Here is a 19,093-nt window from a genome sequence, read left to right as displayed (position 1 = left end):
TCCAGGCCTCCAGCACCTTCACAATAAACAACTTTCTCCTGCTGCTCAGTTGCAACTTCCTGGGCTCCAGTCTGTGCCCAGTGCCCCTTGTGCTGTCCCTGGGCAGCACTGAGCAGAGCCTGGCCCCAGCCTCTTGCCCCCCACAGCTCCTCTGTCTCTTGCTGAGCATTGCTCAGCTGCCCTCTGGGGCTGCTCTCCTGCAGGCTCTCAGCCTTTGCTGCTCCCAGAGCTGCTCCATGCTCTGCAGCCTCCCCTGGACCCTCTCCGGCAGTTTCCTGCCACTCTTGAACTTGGATCCAGTCCTCCAGCTCTGCCCAACCGAGGACAGAGTAGAGGGAGAAGAGAACCTCCCTCAACCTGCTCGACATGAGGTGCCATAAAGGGTTAAGGTGTGTGCATGCATCAGGGCATGGCCAATGGGCACTAGGTAAGCTGGAGCCTGGCTGGCAGAACTTGGAAGAGGAGTATGTGCTGGGCAGAGACAGCAGAAGGCCTGGGTGATGGCACAAAGTGGATCATGATGCCCAATTTTCAGTGCAATAATCTCTGATGATGTTGTCAGTCCATGGAAAAAGTCCCTTTTGATCTCAAGTCCCCAAATGATCATTTCTAGTGGAGCTCTCCAGCTGCTTTTGCTATTGTTTGTGCTCTTTACAGCCTGGCCCTGCTGCAGCATCCTCCAGCCTGCAGCATCTCTGTGCTTCTGCTGCTCCCCAGACGTCCTCTTGCACTGAGGAGCCTTCATCCTCTGCTCACGGTGGTCTCTGAACAGCTCCACTTGGAAACCTTGGATGTGGGAATTCCTGCCACGTGAACCACAGGACCAACAAGCTAGAGGAAGGGAAAAAGCTGCAAAACAGCGTCAGGACACAGCTTCTCATGCAGAGAGGCTTCCAGGTGGTGAAGGGCTTTAATCACTGGGCAATGTGCCATTAACCCCTGCCAGCCCCTCCGCAGGCAAAACCTGACAGCAAAGCCCCGCACCTGTGTCTGCCACTGCTATCATCACGCTCAGGGTGGGGAGGGAAAAGCCTGGCCAGGCCAAAAGGAGAGGAGAACCATCAGCTGTTAGTCATGTTGGGTTTCTCACTCTTAAAACAGGAACGATTGAATCCCTGCAATATTGTGAGGGGAACTCAGCAGCAGCTGTCGATGTCTCTCTGTGAGCAGCACCTAAGAGCTGTAGCTGGACTCAGGTGGGGCTCTGAGCAGCCTGAGTGACCTGTTCTAGTGGGAGGTGTCCCTGCCTGTGGCAGGGGGTTGGAACTGGCTGAGCTTTGAGATCCCTTCCAACCTCAACCATTCTCTCATTCTGTGAATGACTCCAGGGAGGTGGTGTAGTCATCATCCCTGGAGGTGTTCAAGAACTGTGTAGATGTGGTACTTGGGGACATGGTTTAGTGGCCATGGTGGTCTTAGATTGACAGTTGGATGATCTTAAAGGTCTTTTCCCACTGAAACCTTTCTGTAAGTCTGCCTGTTAGGGGCCAAGTAATGAAGATGCTTGATCTGGTGTTTATGAAGGAGGGTTTGAAGGTGGCCACCAAAAAAACGTGGGAATCAGCATCAGAGGTGCATTTTGTGCCACTCTTGGGTGTGCCAGGGGCAGGGAGCAGCAACAGGTGCTGTCTTTGGAGAGAAGAGCTTTGGGAAGAAGGGAACAAAAGCAGGAGGTGCCTGCATCCTCCAGATCTCGGTGTGCTGAATAAAAATGGGTCTGGGAGACCTTAAAATAGATCGGCTGCATTACTTCGGGTTTGGGAATATGGGGTTACATCAAACTCCTCCTCCTCGCTGGCTCCCTTTGGTACCTACCTTAGCGGGGAGGAGGAGGATCTCTTTTCCATGTCAAAAAGCTGGCTGGCTCTGTCTGGATGCCACAGGCTCCTTGGATGCTGCTCGGGCTGCCAGCCCCGGCTCTGCCCGGCGCCGTGAGCGGGGGGCGCCCGCAGCCCGAGCACCGGCCGGGGGAGCGGGAGCGGGAAGGATGCTACAGTGGGGCTGCGCGGGCAACCCCCACCCAAGGGAAAACCTTTTCCCCGATGCTTCCGAGCCACGGGCAGCCGCACGCCCCCGGCTCTCAGCTCCAGCTCCCGCTAGCATCATGCAGCCGCTGCGCTGCCGTCCGTGCAGGGGGGTCGGAGGGGTCTGCCGCGCTTCTCCCCTTCCCCGGTGCTAGCGACGTCCGGCCGGTCCTCGCATCACCTGTAGCCTCCCGTTATTCCCCTGGTAGAAGGATCGGGGTCGTCCCTTGGCTCCATTCCCACCATCCCCATTCCACCCCCATCCCCAGCTCTGCCCCTTCTCGCCGCCATCATCCCCATCTCCATCCCGTAACCATTCCAATCCCAGTCCCCATCATCTCCATCCCATCCCCAGCCCCTGCCCCGGCCCGGCCCCGGGCGGTGCGGCCGCATCCTGCGCAGCGGCGGCGGCAGCGGCGGGCGGGGCGGCGGAGGGGGCGGGAGGCGGAGAGGCCCCGGCCACCATTTAAAGCGGTAGCGGCTCGAAGCGGCTCCCCAGTGCCGGGGCTGCCGCGGAGCGCGGCGGAGGCAGCCGCGGCCAGGGCGGGAGGGACCGGCCGAGCCCCCCCCCCCCCCGTCCCTCCCCGACCCCATCCCGGCCCGGTCCCTCCGGGGCTAGATGAAGGGGAGCGCGGGCGGGAGCGTGGGGCAGCATCGCCCGGGGAGCCGCGGTGGAGGAGGCAGCACCATGGTCCGGCTGGGTGAGCTCCTGCGGCTCCTGACTCTGCTGAAGTTGCCCTGCTGCCTGCTGGAGCTGCTGCTCTCCGAGGTGGTCCATGGGCAGGAGATGTACGCGCCGCATTCCATCCGCCTGGAAGGGGACATCACTCTGGGCGGCCTCTTCCCGGTCCATGCCAAGGGCCCCCCGGGCGTGCCCTGCGGGGACATCAAGAAGGAGAACGGCATCCACAGGCTGGAGGCGATGCTCTACGCCTTGGACCAGATCAACAGCGACCCGGACCTGCTGCCCAACGTAACGCTGGGAGCTCGGATCTTGGACACCTGCTCCCGAGACACCTACGCGCTGGAGCAGTCCCTCACCTTCGTCCAGGCTCTGATCCAGAAGGACACCTCCGACGTGAGGTGCACCAACGGGGAGCCACCGGTGTTCGTCAAGCCGGAAAAAGTAGTTGGAGTGATCGGAGCTTCGGGAAGTTCAGTGTCCATTATGGTGGCCAACATCCTCCGGCTCTTCCAGGTAGGGCTGCGCCGCTCCGGGCCGTGCCGAGCCGTGCCGAGCCGTGCCGCCGGGTCGGGCTGTGGATTGCTGCTTTCACCGGCATCGCTCGGTTGCCCCTTCAGATGCTTTATTTGCCCCCCCTGGCCAGAGTATCGTGTCCCCTCCCCAGAGCATCTTGTCCCCGTCAAGGCAACCGCTGGGTTCCAGCGTCCTCCCCCATCTCCCTGCTCCGCGGTGCGTGGCACTTTCTGGATTTATCGCCCCATTTGCAAGAAGCAAAACCGTGAAGGGAGAGGGGGAGGGGGGTGGTAAAAAAGGCTTAAATGAAAAAGCCGAAGAAGCCCAGGCGATGATGAAGATGGGTTCGTCTTTAGGGAGAAATATGGCTCGGCAGAGACGCGAGAGCAAAGGCAGCACCAGGGCGGTCGGGACGGGCTCCGCGGATGCGGGGGCAGGATGAGGCTGGGTGGGGGTCCACTGGGTGGGTTTTCCCCATTAGCACTCGGTGGAGACTGGGCTCCACCGGTCAGCTCCAGCCACCCACTCGCCCACCCGCTTTTTGGAGCCCTCTGCCCACCCTCGGGGGTGCGGAGCCAGCCCGCTCAGCCCGCTTGCCCTCGGTTGGATGGAGGCGGAGGAGAGGATGAGGAGAGCGGCTGGCCCCGGGGGCCATGAGCCGGGCTCCGGCTGCAGCTCCGCGGCTCCGCCAGGGCGCCGAGGGATGGATGAGCAGAGCCGGAGGATTAAAGAACCGAGCATGTGTGTGCGGGGGAGATGCGCTGCAGCTCCCGCACGATCCGTTCCCCCTCCTCCCCGCATCTCCAGGGACAGCTGCCATCGTGTGTCCCCCACCCCAGGCTGCATCCCTCTGCCCCTTCTCCAGCTCCCCAAGTCCGGGAGAAAGCATCTCCTCGGGGCTGAGCTGGGCTTTGTTTCTCCGGCGGTGGACCAGGGCTTCTCGGTGGGGATGGCCCCGGGGGAAAAGCGGAGGGGGCTGGATGAAGCCGGCGGGGCCCGGCGCGGTGCTCCCCAGCAGGGCTGGATCGCGGGTGCAGCGGCAGCGGCAGAACCGCCACCAGATGCATGGTGAGCAGCGGAGTTTCTCGCTTCCTCTCCTCCGCCTTCGCATGCGGAAGGTGGTTGGTGGGGGTTAGTTTTATTTTTGTGCAGAGGGTGGAGAGATTCCCCCGCTTTTCCCAGCTGGAAACTTGTGAGGGTTTGCATGGTGAATCCACTCTCTCCACTCGTTCCTCCTCCTCCCCATCTGGCTGTCGGTGCCGTCGTAGGGCGACGATGCTCGTTCGCCCATCGCGGCTGCCCCGGGCACTGCCCGGCTGGGCACGGTCCTCTCCATCGCTCCCAAACGAAGGCCGAGCAGCCGGCTTTGTTCTCCCTGCTCGCCTCCCCCCTTGGCAGATGAAAACGCTCCTCGACTTGCTCGTGGGCTCGGCGCTGTGCTGAGCCTGCAGCGGCTTTCGCCCGCGGCTGGGGCTGGTGCGGCCGGGCAGCAGCCCCGCTCCTGTGCCTGAGCGAGCCTCCATCGCCACAGCCCTGCCGCTCACCTCTGTCGGAGACTCCTTGCGTTGCAAACCCCCCCTGCCTGGGCTGCGAAAGAGATGAGCTCATGTTCTCCGCATGAGCTGGAGCTGAGGAGCTCGGAGGGATGCGAGGGGTGCTGAAGTTCTGCTGAAGTCTCGGTCTGGCAGCTGCCGAGCTGCTTGTTGGCTTCCAGCCGTCAGGGATGGAAATCAGGCAGCTGCTTAACTCCGGAGCTAGCTCAGGAGCAAAGCCTGGGCGCTCCGAGCTGGGATCTAGCCCCAAGGAAGCCCTGAGCCTCTCCGTGGGGTGCCACGGGGTACCTGTGCCACCTCGGGGGGCACCTTACGTAAGGGATCTGGCAGGGAACAAGGCATTTGGGGCAGTTTCTTGCCCGTTGAGGTATTTACATAAATCGAAACGTTTTAATGTCTTGTGACTAAGCATCTGCTCGAAATTGCTTTGCCACCAAATCAGCCGGAAAGCAGGAACACACTGGGAGGGAATTCACCGAGTGTGCTCTTCACAGCTCGGTTCTGCCACCCTTAAGCTGATTTCTCAGGCAATCAAGCTGCTCCCTATTGCCCTCTCCTCCCTCAAACCCAGCTCAGAACGTGTCCCAGCCAGAGAGAGGGAAGAAAAAGAGCTGTTTTCAGAGAGAGGAGGAGACTTGGACCTGTTAAGCAGGTTGGTGCCGTTGTGTGGGGGTGGGCGAGCAGCTGGAAGTTACGGGGGAGTCAAACGCCAGGCAATTACCTCAACACAAAACACTTGTTAAGCTAAATACCTTCTCACACCTAAGAGCTGCTGCACCCAGCTGGGTGGCCGCAGGTGTTGCCGACCGTGGCAGTGTGGTGAGGGGTGGGTGGAGGTCTCTTGGACGCTTGTTTTTGTGCCCAAATTGGCTTTTCCCAGACGGTGGTAGGACTCAGCTCCAGGGCATGGCGATGTCCAGCTATGGGACCCCCAACACAAGAGGGACATGGACCTGCAGAGTCCAGAGGAGGGTCATGAGGATGCTCAGAGGGCTGGAACACCTCTCTTGTGAAGACAGGCTGAGGGAGTTGGGTCTGTTCAGAGAGGGAACCTGCCGGCAGGCTGGGGAGGGGCTGTTCAGAAGGGCCTGTGGTGATAGCATGAGAGGGCAATGGTCTGGAACTGGAGCAGGGCAGAGCTAGGTTGGGCAGCAGGAGGAGGTTCTGCACAGTGAGGGTGGGGAGAGACTGGAGCATGTTGCACAGAGCTGTGGCAGAGACCTCATCCCTGCAGACACTCAAGGTCTGACCCTGGGCAGCCTGCTGTAGCTGGAGGTGTCCCTGCTGACTGCAGAGGGGTGGCCAAGACGACCTTTGAGGGTCCCTTCCAACCCAGTGCCATCTGTGAATCCCCTGGATGAAAACTTTTCCATCTATGGAGACCCCTGCAACTGGGACCTCAGGAGTGTCCCAGTTCTCTGGCAGCCCCTTGGAGGAGAAGCATTGGTGCTCGACCCTGATGTGGGGAGAAAGCATGTCTGTAGCTCACTGGGGCTTCCTCAGCCAGCTGCTGCTGCTGCAGAGGCTTTCCCTGCTGGTTGGCAAGATTTGGGCTGTTCTGTCTCTCTCCTCATGTGAAGTTACTCTCTCTCTCCATGCAGCTTCGCTGTCTGCTCCCAGTGCAGCAGAGAGAGGGCTGGGAGCGATCTTCAGCTGGTGCCAACAGGTGGATCAGCCGAGGAGAGAACAGCACCGAGGTCCTCTGCTTTGAATTCATCCATGTAATTGCTGCTTGAAGTTCTGCAGCAGCTCTGCTTTGCCAAAAAAAAACCCCACACAACCCAGCCCTGAAGTGAAGGCTCTCCCTCAGCCCAGGGCTCCCTGTCTGATGTGAGCACAAATCCCTGCCTCTGCGTCTCCTTCCCCACTCGCACCTTTGGTGGAAGGTGTTGGGAGCAGCTGGGGTGGAAAGCTTTTCCCCGCAGCTGTGAGGACAGCTCCTAGCCTCAGAGGTGTGCAGGGGAAGCTGCAGACCCCCACTCTGCCTCTGACTGAGCTGCTGGGGAGAAGCTGCTGGGGCCCAGGTGTAGTCTCCCCTCGAGGGCCACAGGCTGTGGGGATGTGTTGGAGATGGGGGCAGGCAGTGGCAGGGGGGCAGTTGGGTCTCCTGGGGTCACATCCATGAGGATTTCTCTTCCAAACATGCAGCTGGTGAGAGGTGCAAGAGCTGAGGGGCCAGGGGCAGCAGGAGGCTTTCAGTGCCTGTCAGTGTCTGAAGTGGGCTACAGGAGGGCTGGGGAGGGACTAGTGACAAGGGCTTGTCATGACAGGACAAGGAGGAACGGGTCTGAAGTGGCAGAGGGGAGATTGAAACTGGATGTGAGGAAAGGGTTCTTGGCAGTGAGGGTGGTGAGACACTGGCACAGGTTGCCCAGGGAGGTGTTCAGTGCCAGGCTGGATGAGGCCCTGGAGCAAGCTGAACTGGTGGGAGGTGGATTTGGAGTCCCAACCAGTGCCAGCTTGGGGGCAAGGATTCATTTTGTTCATAGAATCCCAGACTGGCTTGGGTTGGAAGGGGCTAAAGGTGAGAGGCAAGAGGCTGGGGTCAGGCCCAGGGACAGCACAAGGGGCAATGAGCACAGACTGGCACCCAGGAGGTTCCACCTGTTTGTGTGAGGCTGCTGGAGGCCTGGAGCAGGCTGCCCAGAGAGGCTGTGGAGTGTCCTTGTGTGGAGCTTGGCATTGTGCTGCTGGGCAAGCTGCTGTAGGTGCCCTGCTTTAGGTGTTGATCTCCAAAGGTCCCTTCCAATGCTGAGATTGTGATGCCAACTCAGTGCCAAGCTCTGGTGTTGAAGCCAAGCCTGGCTGGGGCACTTAGTGCCATGGTCTGGGTGCTTTGGCAGGGCTGGGTGCTAGGTTGGGCTGGCTGAGCTTGGAGCTGTCTTCCAACCTGGCTGATTCTGTGATTCACAGCTGCACAGAGGTCTCCCCAGGGCAGAGCAAAAGGGCAGGATCCCCTCTCTCCATCTCTGCCCATGCTGCTTTGGATGCAGCCCAGGCTGCCCTTGGCCTTCTGGGCTGCCAGTGCCCACTGCTGCCTCAAGCCCAGCAGCCTCAAGTGCTCCTCTGCAGGGCTGCTCTCAGCCTCCTCTCCCTCCAGCCTGGGCTGACATCTGGAACCGCAGGACCTTGCACTCCGCTGTATTGTCCCTCGAGATGTCCTCCTGAGTCCACCTCTGCAGCCTCTCCAGCTCCCTCAGGATGCCCTCCCCAGCCTTCACACCCCCAGCTTGGCATCATCTGCAGGCTTGCTGAGGCTGCCCTGAATTCAGTGGCTGGGCTGAAGAAGGTTGCCCGATGTTGGCTGCTCCTGCAGGAGGACTTCCAGCACCAGGGCTGTTTTTCCTGCTGGCAATACCTTGTACCTGTTTTTCTCCTCCTCTGAAGGCTGAGACACTCCTCATTACAGGCTGTCCTAAGGAGCTAATCACTGCAGCAGGTGTCTGTGCTCCGTGGTGCCATTTGAAGCAGACAATCAAGGGTCCCTCCTCCTGGTCCCCGCACCTTGGTGCTTTCATCAGGGCGGCTCTGGTGCCCACAGCGACGCATCCTGCAGCCCCTTGGGGTGAACTCCCAGACAGCAGCGTGGGCTGGAGGAGTACAATGAGATTGGGAGTGGAAATTGAAATGTCCCTTCCATGCCTCGGGGGGAGTTGGCTCCAGTTCCTTCTGCTACATTTCTTGCTGCTGGATTTCCTTTGTACCTAATGAGAGAGATGAAAGTTGCAGCCCTGCCTTCGGCACCGGGCACGGCCCAGCTGAAATGGGATTAGTGGGGAAGGGACACGGCTGAGAAGTGCATCTCTGAGCTGGCTGCTTCCCTGTCCTGGGCTCTCTCAGGGAGGAGAGAAATCCCCGTGGATCCCACCTGCATCAACAGGCTGTGCCTGGCTGAGCCACAGGGTTCCAGGTGCTAATGATGCTGTGGATGGAGAGGGAGGCTCTGCCTCAGCTTCTGCTTTGAGGGAATTCAGTGAGGCTCTTGACAGCCTCTGATGGTGTGGATGGAGATGGAGGTTGTGCCTCAGCTTCTGGTGCTGGGGATGGTGTGGATGGAGATGGAGGTTGTGCCTCAGCTTCTGGTGCTGGGGATGGTGTGGATGGAGATGGAGGTTGTGCCTCAGCTTCTGGTGCTGGGGATGGTGTGGATGGAGATGGAGGCTCTGCCTCAGCTTCTGGTGCTGGGGATGGTGTGGATGGAGATGGAGGCTCTGCCTCACCTGCTGACTTGAGAGGATTCAGTGAGGCTCCTGGTAGCTGCCAGTGTCTGTTCCTGCTGGGTTTGCAACAGAAACAGGGGGCTGAAGGAACTGAGGTTGTTCAGCCTGGTGTAAAGGAGGCTCAGGAAAGACTTTCTGTCTCTCTAGAGAGAGAAGCTCCAGCCTGAAAGGAGGTTGGAGCCAGGTGCAGGGTGGTCTCTTCTCCCGAGTAACAAGTGGCAGGACAAGAGGGAATGGCCTCAAGTTGGCCCGGGGCAGGCTTAGGCTGGACATTTGAAGGACCTTCTCAACTGAGAGGATTGTGACAGCCAGCCCCAGGCTGCCCAGGGAGGTGGTGAATGCCCACCCCTGGGGGTGCTTCCGAGAGGCAGAGGGGTGGTGCCTGGGGCCGTGGGTTAGCCCCAGCCTGGGCAGAGCCACATGGCAGCTGGACTCTGTGACCCTGAAGGTCTTTTCCAAGCAGAGCCATTCCATGATTCCTGGTCTGGAGGGGCTGTGTGAGCAGGGTCCCCAAAGGGTCAGATTCCAACAGGTGCCTCTTGAGTGTTTGGCTTTTAAGCCATCCTGTGCTGCTTCTCTGCTGAGCTTCTCCACCCTGCAGCAGAGCAGGGTGATGCCTCCACCCTCTCCCCTCTCAGCTCTTCCCATTCCCTGCAGGAGCACCAGGAGGCAGGCCCAAAGCTTTCCATGGGCCTTGGCTCTGGATGCAGAGCCACGGCCTGACGCTGAGTCCCCTCCTGCTGAGCTCCACTCAGTCAGCTGGTGGTGTGCAGCCTGTTCTGGGCAGTGCCTGGGCTGCTGCTGCTGGCTGGCAGTGACAGGTCTGAGGCTGTGAAGTCCTTCCCAGCTCCTTGCCTTTTCTGACTTGGAATGAGGCAACCCTGCCCTCAGAATGCTTCCTGGTGTCATAGAATCAGCCAGGTTGGCAGAGACCTCCAAGCTCAGCCAGCCCAACCTAGCACCCAGCCCCGGCCAAGGGGTTTTCAGGGGCACTCTCCAGGTCCTTCTTGGCCAATTCCAAGGAACACTCAGCTTGAAAACTGAAATGCCCAAGAATTTCCTCCCTGTCCTGACAGCCATGGTGGTGTTGGGCTGGTGGTTGGACTCCATGGTATTGGGCTGGTGGTTGGGCTTGGTGACCTTAGAGGTCTTCCCAAGCCAAACATCTCTGTGATTCCATGACTGGGGGATCTCCACCTCCCGTGGTGCTCCAGAGGCAGAGCAGCTGTGCCAGCAGCAGCATCTCCTGCCCTCTCCTGTAGCAGGGCTGTGGTGAGTGATGCTTTTGCTGCGTCACTGGGGGTGCTGGGCAGAGCCATTAGCATGCTGGAGCAGCACCAGCCTTGTTGCACAGCAGAGAGCCTCTCGGTGCTGGGGGAAGGCAGGCACATGCCTCATGCCCAGCTGCTCTCCAGTGCACATGGCAGGGCTGCCCCAGCCCCCTGAAGTGCCTCCTGGTGAGAGGGGACCTGACCTCTCTCCTTGTGCTGAGATCGAGGCAGGTGCTCAGGCTACCTGCATCCTCATAGGGGAGGAGAGGAGAGGAGAGGAGAGGAGAGGAGAGGAGAGGAGAGGAGAGGAGAGGAGAGGAGAGGAGAGGAGAGGAGAGGAGAGGAGAGGAGAGGAGAGGAGAGGAGAGGAGAGGAGAGGAGAGGAGAGGAGAGGAGAGGAGAGGAGAGGAGAGGAGAGGAGAGGAGAGGAGAGGAGAGGAGAGGAGAGGAGAGCTGAGCTTCCCTTCGGGCTGCCCTCAGCTGCCTGCTGTGGCACAGACCAAATCTCTCCCCACAAAGGTCACATCACCAAGCTGCTGCTGCTGCTGTGGAAGGGACTGTCCGGCCCGTGGGGACAGAGGGGCGCTGAGGAGCACTCGGAGGCTGTGAGGGTTCCTTGTGCTGATGTTTCTGCCTCATGTCTATGGCTGTGTTTGTGTAGGAGGTGGTTTGTTGTCAAAGGGCAGGGCTGGGCTGGGCAGCAGCTGAGTGCCAGGAGCCCCTCTGCACTCCCAAAGGGAAGAAGGGAGAGAGGCTGCTGGGGTGGGGAAGAAACTCAGCCATCTGGGATGGAAAGCAGAGCAGTGCCATGGGATAGAGACACAGACACAAAGCAAGAGCCAACCCCAGCCCTGGTGGCAAGGAGGGCACCTCTGGGTGCAAGGCCCAGCCTGCACTCAGCAGCAGGTGGGAAGCAGATTCAGGAGCTGGATTCTGGCAGGGGGCTCAGGAGCAGAGGGATGGGGATGGGAGGCAGAAGGGACAGAGTCCTGCTGGGACACAGCCAGGGAAGAAGAGCAGCTGTGCCAAGCTGCCCTGGACTTCAGCAAGGGCCTCCTGAGCAGAGCCTGAGCTGGGCAGACCGAGCTCAGCCCTGCCCTGGCTCTGCTCTGGCTCACACCAGCAGCGCAGGCACCGGTGCCAGGCCATGGTGGGTGGGGGCAGGATGGAGCTCACCTCCACAGCCTGCTGCTGCTGTCACGGTGCTGCCAGCTGTGTCACCTGCTTGTTTGGCTTTTGCTTTCTGTCTGTTTTGCATTATGATGCTGGTAGGAGTCAGAGGAATCAATGATGTGTGGTTAATAGAGGAGCAATGTGTGAGGAATGCAGAGGCTGCTCAGACCTTAGCCAGGCAGCCCAGGGCTGTCTGCAGGCTCCCACCTGTGACAGCAGCACAGGGGGAAGAGCTTGGTCAGGCTGTGGCTGGTGCCCAGTGAGGAAGGGCAGTGCCCTGCAGGACAAAGCTCTTCCCCTCCTGCCACCAGCAGGAGCCTCAGGTCTTGGAGGAGCAAAGCTGGAGGTGAGGAGAGTGAGGCTGGAGGTGAGGAGGAAGTTGTTGAGCAGGAGAGTGGTGAGAGGCTGGCAGGGGTTGCCCAGGGAGGTGGTTGAGGCCCCATGGCTGGAGGTGTTTGAGGCCAGGCTGGCTGAGGCTGTGTGCAGCCTGCTCTAGGGTAGGGTGTCCCTGGGCATGGCAGGGGTTGGGACTGGCTGCTCCTTGTGCTCCCTTCCAGCCCTGCCTGACTCTGTGATTCTGTCTTCCCCCCGCAGCAGCTGGGGTGGCTCTCCACAGCCTGACATGGGCACAGAGGATGGCTAAGCAGGTCGTGGTGGCTGTGCCCTCAGCTGGCCCCGTTCTGGCCACCTTTGCCTCTGCCCAGAGGCTGCTCAGAGGCAGCGCCAGGGCCGGGCTGGAGGAGCTGCAGCCGGGCACCGCGAGAGGGTCTCCCTGCTGGGGGAGGCAGCCGAGGCTACGGCTGGTGCCTGCGCAGCCCGGACGAGTGCCAGGGCAGCCCCCGGGCAGGGGCCCTGCCTGCGCGGTGCCCCGCGGTGGGTGCCTGCGCGGTGCCCCGCGGTGGGTGCCTGCGCGGTGCCCCGCGGTGGGTGCCTGCGCGGTGCCCCGCGGTGGTGCCTGCGCGGCGCTGCCTGCAGCGCTGCAGCTGGCCTGGGCACGGCAGCCGCTGGCACAGCCGGAGCCTGCAGCTGCCCCTGTGCTGCCTCTGCTCCGGCTGCTCCCCAGGTGCGCTGCTCAGCCCTGAGCCTGCCCTCGGCGCAGGCTGCTCCGCCCGGCGCTGCTGGACGGCACAGCGAGGCTGCCGCTGCCCTCCCCGGGGAGCAGCAAGGGCTGAGAGCCTGCAGAAGAGAAGGCTGAGAGGGCATCTTCTGGGTGTCTATGAGTATCTGAAGGGTGGGGGACAAGAAGAGGGGGCCAGGCCTTTCTCAAGTGGTGCCCAGGGACAGCACAGGGAGCAGTGGGCACAAACTGGCACCCAGGAGATTCCATCTGAGCAGGAGGAGAAAGTTGTTTGGTGTGAGGGTGCTGGAGGCCTGGAGCAGGCTGCCCAGAGAGGCTGTGCAGCCTCCTTGCCTGAAGACTTTCAAGCCCCACCTGGATGTGTTCCTGTGTGGCCTGCCCTGGGTGCCCTGCTCTGGCAGGGGGGTTGGACTCAATGATCTCCAGCAGTCCCTTCCAACCCCCACCATCCTAGGAGCCTATGGTATTCTCGAGCCTCCACACGACTGTTTCCCCCCTTTTAATAGTCAGCTTTTATCCTTCCTTGCTGGAAATCTGCCTGGCTTTGTTCTGCCTCTGCTTTCACAGCAGGCTGAGGCTTTAGTGCAACCCAGGCTGCAGCAGGTGTCTTCATCCAGCAAGCCTTCTGCTCTGCCCTCAGTGCTGCAAGCTGGGACAGCAAGGAGAGGGTTTGAATGTTTCAGTGGGAGAGGTTTGTCAGCACTCAGCTGGGACTGTGAAACTCCATCTCTGATCCAGGCTGGAGTCGTTAGCTTCACCTCCCACGGGTGGGGATGGGCACTGGTGGCTGTTTTCAACTCCACCTCATCCCAGCCTGGACTGCCCAGGCTAAACAACCACCAAGAAAAGCCTCCACCAGAAGCTTGCTTCCACAGCAGCCCTGGAGGTGTCCAAGAAATGTGTGGATGTGGCACCTGAGGATGTGGTTTGGTGGCGTGGTGGGGTTGGGTTGCTGCTTGGACTCAAAGATGCAGAGAGCTTTTCCAACCCAAACAATCCTTCACTCTCCAGAGGCTGTGCCTCATGCCCATCCTGAGTTCTGCTAAGGCAGGAGCTGTGGCAGCAGGGCTGCGTGGGGTGGGTGTGCTGCTGGTGCCCTCTGTGGCAGCAGGGCTGCGTGGGGTGGGTGTGCTGCTGGTGCCCTCTGTGGCAGCAGGGCTGTGTGGGGTGGGTGTGCTGCTGGTGCCCTCTGTGGCAGCAGGGCTGTGTGGGGTGGGTGTGCTGCTGGTGCCCTCTGTGGCAGCAGGGCTGCGTGGGGTGGGTGTGCTGCTGGTGCCCTCTGTGGCAGCAGGGCTGTGTGGGGTGGGTGTGCTGCTGGTGCCCTCTGTGGCAGCAGGGCTGTGTGGGGTGGATGCAGCACAAAGGGTGAGCTGGAGTGTGCAGGCAGAGATGGTCTTGGTGCTCTCAGGGGTCTTTGCTGACTGAAGAATCCTCTGATTACCCAAATGGAGAGAATCATCAAATCCCAGTTCTCTCTGTTTGGTGTCTTCGATGAAGAGGACAAAGGGCTCAGGATCTCAGGAGACCTTCATAGCTGCACCATCTCAGATGGAAATGCTCAGGTTTGGTTCTTTGAAGCAAATCATCAAATCCCACATCTCTGTTTGGTGTCTCTGCTGGAGAAGACAAAGAGCTCAGGAACTCAGGAGACCTTCAGCCTGCATCATCTCAGGTGGAGATGCTCAGGTTTGGTGCCTTGAAGAAAATCATCAAATCTCAATTCTCTGTGTTTGGTATCTCTGATGGAGAGGACATAGGGCTCAGGAAACCTTCATGCCTGCATCCTCTCAGATGGAAAAGGTATGGAGCTTTGAGCAAAATCAAGTCCCCATTCTCCCTGTTTGGTATTTCTCATGGAGAGAACAAAGGGCCCAGGAGGCCTCCAGCCTGCCTCATCTGAGGTGGAGATGCTCAGGTTTGGTGCCTTGGAAGTCATCCAATCCCAGTCCTCTGTTGGGTGTCTCTGATGAAGAGGACAAAGGGCCCAGGAGGCCTCCAGCCTGCATCGTCCCGGGTGGAGATGCTCAGGTTCGGTGCAGGGCTCTGTCTTAGCCGTGGTGCAGAGGAGAAGCTTTCTGCAGGCTCCCAGGCAGAGGCCTTTCTAATAAATTTATTATTTCATAAATATTTTAATAACAGTAATTAGGCATTCATCAGAATGGAGATTTGTTTCAGTGCCATTAAACTCAGGCTGATAATTACATCCATGGTGTTGCTGCACACAGAACAAGCTGAATGCAACCACTTAGGAAATGCATTTGGCAGCTCTCGGTGACACAGGAGGAATCCACAGCTTTGCAGGGTCCTCATCTCCAGCTGTTGGTGTGCTCAATGCAGCAAGAAGGGGACAGAAGGACATTTTCTTCTCTGAGGATGGAGGATTTGGGCCTGAAGAGCTCTTAGCAGGGTTCTATTTCCAGCAATAACACCACCAAAAAGAGCTTTTTGGTGCAGCAAATGGTGAGATGCAGAGGTGCCAGCTGATGGGATGCCAGGGACAGGCCTGGGCTCCCCAGCTCCAGAGAGGCAGGGAACTCCTGTAGAGGGCCCAGCTGAGGCTCCAAGGGTACTGAGGGGCCTGCAGCACTGAGACCTCCTGGATGTTGTTAGGAAGCTGTTGGCAGAGAGAGTGATTGGCACTGGAATGGGCTGCCCAGGGAGGTGGTGGAGTGGCTGTGGCTGGAGGTGTTGCAGCCAAGCCTGGCTGGGGCACTTAGTGCCATGGTCTGGTTGGTTGGGCAGGGCTGGGTGCTAGGTTGGGCTGGATGAGCCTGGAGCTCTCTGCCAGCCTGCCTGATTCTGTGATCTTGAGCTTGCCTCGTCGTGGGAGCAGTGTGCAGGGCTGCAGAGGTGCTGAGCTCCATCAGAAGGCAGCTTTCTGTCCTCAGCAGTGTTTGTGTGCTGTGGTAAAGTGTGGAGGGCACTAAACCCACGAGGAAATGGAGCACTCATCCAATCCAGGCTTTCCCACCTGTGATGAATGTGGGGTGGGCTTTTGGCTGAAGAATCAAAGTGTTACTAGAAAAGCCTCCAGCCCCTCTGCTTTATTTTCTCTGGAAGAAGCTTCTCACCTTTCTGCAGAGCAGAAGCCTCTGGAAGCACAAAAGAGGGCTGAGGCTGAGAGCTCTTGTCTGAAATGGCCTGTTGGAGACAAGCAAAGCTGCTGCTGCTGCTCTGCTTCTCAGTGCTTATTCAACTGGCACCGTGAGGCTGTGCTGGTGATGGATGTGTGGAGCTGACCAAGGGCCCAGGACATGCAGCCTGAGTCTGTGCTGGGCTGGAGCCCTGCACTGGAGCAGCACCTGTGGAGTGACTCCTTCCTCATCCTCACAGAACCATAGATCTGCTTGGAAAAGACCTCTAAAATTAGGGAGCCCAACCCAGCAGTGGGTCCTGGTGCAAAGCTCTGAGCAGACAAATGAAAATCCCAGAACTCAGCATGGGTGGGTGGGAAGGGAGCTCTGCAGCTCAGCCAGCCCAGCCCCTGCCCCAGCAGCCTACCCAGCAGCACAGTGCCCAGCTGGCCTTGGCAGCTCTCCACACCAGGACACTCCACAGCCTCTCTGGGCAGCCTGCTCCAGGCCTCCAGCACCCTCACAACAAACAACTTTCTCCTCCTTCTCAGATGCAACCTCCTGGGCTCCAGTCTGTGCCCAGTGCCCCTTGTGCTGTGCCTGGGCAGCACTGAGCAGAGCCTGGCCCCAGCCTCTTGCCCCCCACAGCTCCTTTCCCTCTTGCTGAGCATTGCTCAGCTGCCCTCTGGGGCTGCTCTTCTGCAGGCTCTCAGCCCCAGGGCTCTCAGCCTGTGCTGCTCCCAGAGCTGCTCCAGGCCCCTCAGCAGCTCTGCAGCCTGCCCTGGGCTCTCTGCAGCTGTTCTCTGCCTCTCTGGGGCTGGGCAGCCCAGAGCTGGCCCCAGCTCACCAAGCATGGCCTGGCTAGGTCAGAGCAGAGTGGGAGGAGAAGCTTTTAGACCTGCTGGCCACACTCTTCTTCATGCAGACTTAGAGGTGTAGTGAGAGGGAGTGCTGGTGGCCACTAAGCTCCCCATGACCCAGCCAAGTGTCCTCATGGCCAGGAGGGCCACCAGGCTCCTGGGGAGCACTAGATGAGTGTGAGACACCACTTGGAGCCAGGCTGTGGGGTGAGTAGCAGGGGTTGTTTGGGTGGCAGTGCAGTGCTGAAGCTGGTCCCTCAGACCCCAACCTCTGCAAACAAAGCTGTGAAGAGTTAATCAAAGCCCAGCAGTGTTCCAGGAGGGCAGGTGGCTGAGTTGTGGTCCCTCTGTGCAGCAATGATTGTCCTCTCCATGCTAAAGCAAGGCTCCAGTTATTCACAGTGCTTTGCTCTGCCTTTTGCTGCTCCTTTCTCTCCAGTTGGCTTTTTCAGCAGTGGATCTTTGTGCATCTCCCTCTTTCCCCTCTCTCCCTCCACCCTTCCCTGCTCAGCTCCCAAGAAGCAGGCTGGAAAATTGGTCTGACAGTTGATCCTACTCTGCAGGGTGAATTTGAGATAGGCTGCTGCTGGAACCAAGTCTGTCTCTTGTGCCAGCACAGAAGTACCACTGAGCTACCCCATGAAAAGAAGAACCCCACCCCAAGCAGGCAGCAAACTCCTCTCTCTTTGTCTCCCCTGCTGGTGCTGTGCAGAGAGGCAAATCCCATCGCTGCCATTGTGGTGAAGGTGGCAAACACCCCAGACAAGGAGGGGGAGTGGGGCACCCTCCAAGTGGAGAGCACTGCCCATGCCAGAGCAGCCTGGAGGCAGGAAGGGTGGAAGAGACCTTGAAGATCAGCAGGTTCAGTCTTCCAGCCAGCACCTCTGTGGCCACTGGGCCACGGCCCCAGCTCCACATCTCCTTGGCTTTGAACGTCTGCAGTGATGTTTACCCACCCTGGGTGTTCTTCTCCTCTCCACCATTCGCCCTGGGCACTCTGCTCCTCTCCTTTGCCCACCCTGGGCACTCTGCTCCTCTCCTTTGCCCACCCTAGGCACTCTGCTGCTCTCCACCATTCACCCTGAGCATTCTGCTCCAATGCCTGACTCAGCTGAGGGACCTGGGGTGGTTCAGCCTGGAGCAGAGGAGGCTAAGGGCAGAGCTCATTGCTCTCTGCAGCTGCCTGAGAGGAGGCTGCAGTGAGGTGGGGTTGGGCTCTGCTGCCCTGTCTCAGGTGACAGGAGAGGAAATGGCCTGGGATTGTGCCAGGGGAGAGTGATGTTGGAGATGGGGAAAATGTTCTGTGCTGCCAGAGTGGTGAGGGACTGGCAGAGGCTGCCCAGGGAGGTGGTGGAGTGCCCATGCCTGGAGGTGTTCATGAACCCTGGGGCCATGGTTTGGTGGCCACGGTGGGGTCAGGTTGGACTTAGTCTAGGAGGTCTCTTCCAACCCAATCACTCCTCTGATTCTATATTGATTGTTGCTGCAAAACTTAAGCTCTCCTGGCTCCAACTGGGGATGGGCTGCAGGGGAGCCTCAGAGCTGCCTGCCAGGGTCTGAAGGGGCTGCGGGAGAGCTGGGGAGGGAATTGTGACAAGGGCTGGGAGCTGGGAGAGGGGAGAGTGAGGGTAGAGAAGAGGAAGAAATTGTTGAGAGTGAGGGTGGTGAGACCCTGGCACAGGTTGAGGGTGGTGAGACACTGGCACAGGTTGCCCAGGGAGGTTGTGGAGCACAGAAGCACCCAAAGTGATCAAAGATCAAAGATCGCATTGGGTGCTTCTGTGCTCCACAACCTCCCTGGAGGTGTTCAAGGCCAGGCTGGATGAGGCCATGAGTGACCTGGCCCTGTGGGAGGTGTCCCTGCCCAGGGCCCCTGCTCACCCTCAGACACCAGCCAGTTCACTCCCCCACCACCCCAGACTCCCTCCATGGGTGCCCAGGTGGGTTCCACCGCCTCTTTCCGCAGCCAAGGCACAAGTGGAGGATCTGCAGTGCTGGCAGCTGAGGTGAGCAGGGTCTGCCTGCACCTTGTAGACCTTGAAGCTCTCTGGAGCTTCTCAAACTTGGCAAGTTTATTGTCAGAGCAGCAGAAAAAGGAAGAGAAAAAGAAGTGTTTGCTCGGCAGGTTGCTTCCCCCTGACCTCCATCCCAGTGCTCACATCAATTAAGCCAAACTGGAGCTAACTGGAAGCTGTTTGCCTTAGCTGCTGGCAAAGGGCAGTGGCAGAGAAGGCACTGGGTGGAAGGCCCCTCCAGAGGTCACCCAGTCCAACCCTCCTGCAGTCAGCAGGGAGATGCCCAACTACAGCAGGCTGCTCAGAGCTCCACCAAGCCTGACCTTGAGTGTCTCCAGGGATGTCCTATTAAACCTGAATGCTCCAGGAGGTGCCAACCCCACAAAGGGGCTCAGAGCTCCACCAAGCCTGACCTTGAGTGTCTCCAGGGGACCTTCTATTAAATCTGAATCCCTCAGGAGGTGCAAACCCCACAGAGCACCTCCCTTCTGTCTGTAAAGGCATCTCCTGCTCAGCTTCATTTTGGGCAGACTGGAGACACTGATTGGGGTTTTAGGCTTAGGAGATAAAGGCTGTGCAGGAAACGAGGATGCAGCTCAACAGCAGTTGTGTGGGGGGCATCAATCG

General features: G+C 59.4%; 1 protein-coding gene across 3 annotated transcripts in view; it reads left to right on the top strand.

Annotated features, from left to right (window-relative positions):
• Positions 1 to 2,509: 2,509 nt before the first annotated feature.
• The window catches only part of GRM7 (glutamate metabotropic receptor 7), a 188,298-nt gene continuing 171,714 nt past the window's right edge, over positions 2,510 to 19,093 (top strand). For 2 of the 3 annotated variants that reach the window (XM_064156141.1, XM_064156140.1), the window contains exon 1: positions 2,512 to 3,222. In XM_064156141.1, coding sequence (XP_064012211.1) covers positions 2,644 to 3,222 — 579 coding nt within the window. In that variant the 5' untranslated portion in view covers positions 2,512 to 2,643. Of the gene's footprint in view, positions 3,223 to 19,093 lie in introns of all 3 variants that reach the window. The other variant, XM_064156144.1, reaches the window with a different exon arrangement.

The sequence above is a fragment of the Pogoniulus pusillus genome, chromosome 16 (genome assembly GCF_015220805.1).
Source record: "Pogoniulus pusillus isolate bPogPus1 chromosome 16, bPogPus1.pri, whole genome shotgun sequence".
Lineage (NCBI taxonomy): Eukaryota > Metazoa > Chordata > Aves > Piciformes > Lybiidae > Pogoniulus > Pogoniulus pusillus.
The sequence above is the reverse complement of the archived record's forward strand: the minus strand, read 5'-3'. Positions and strand labels throughout refer to the sequence as shown.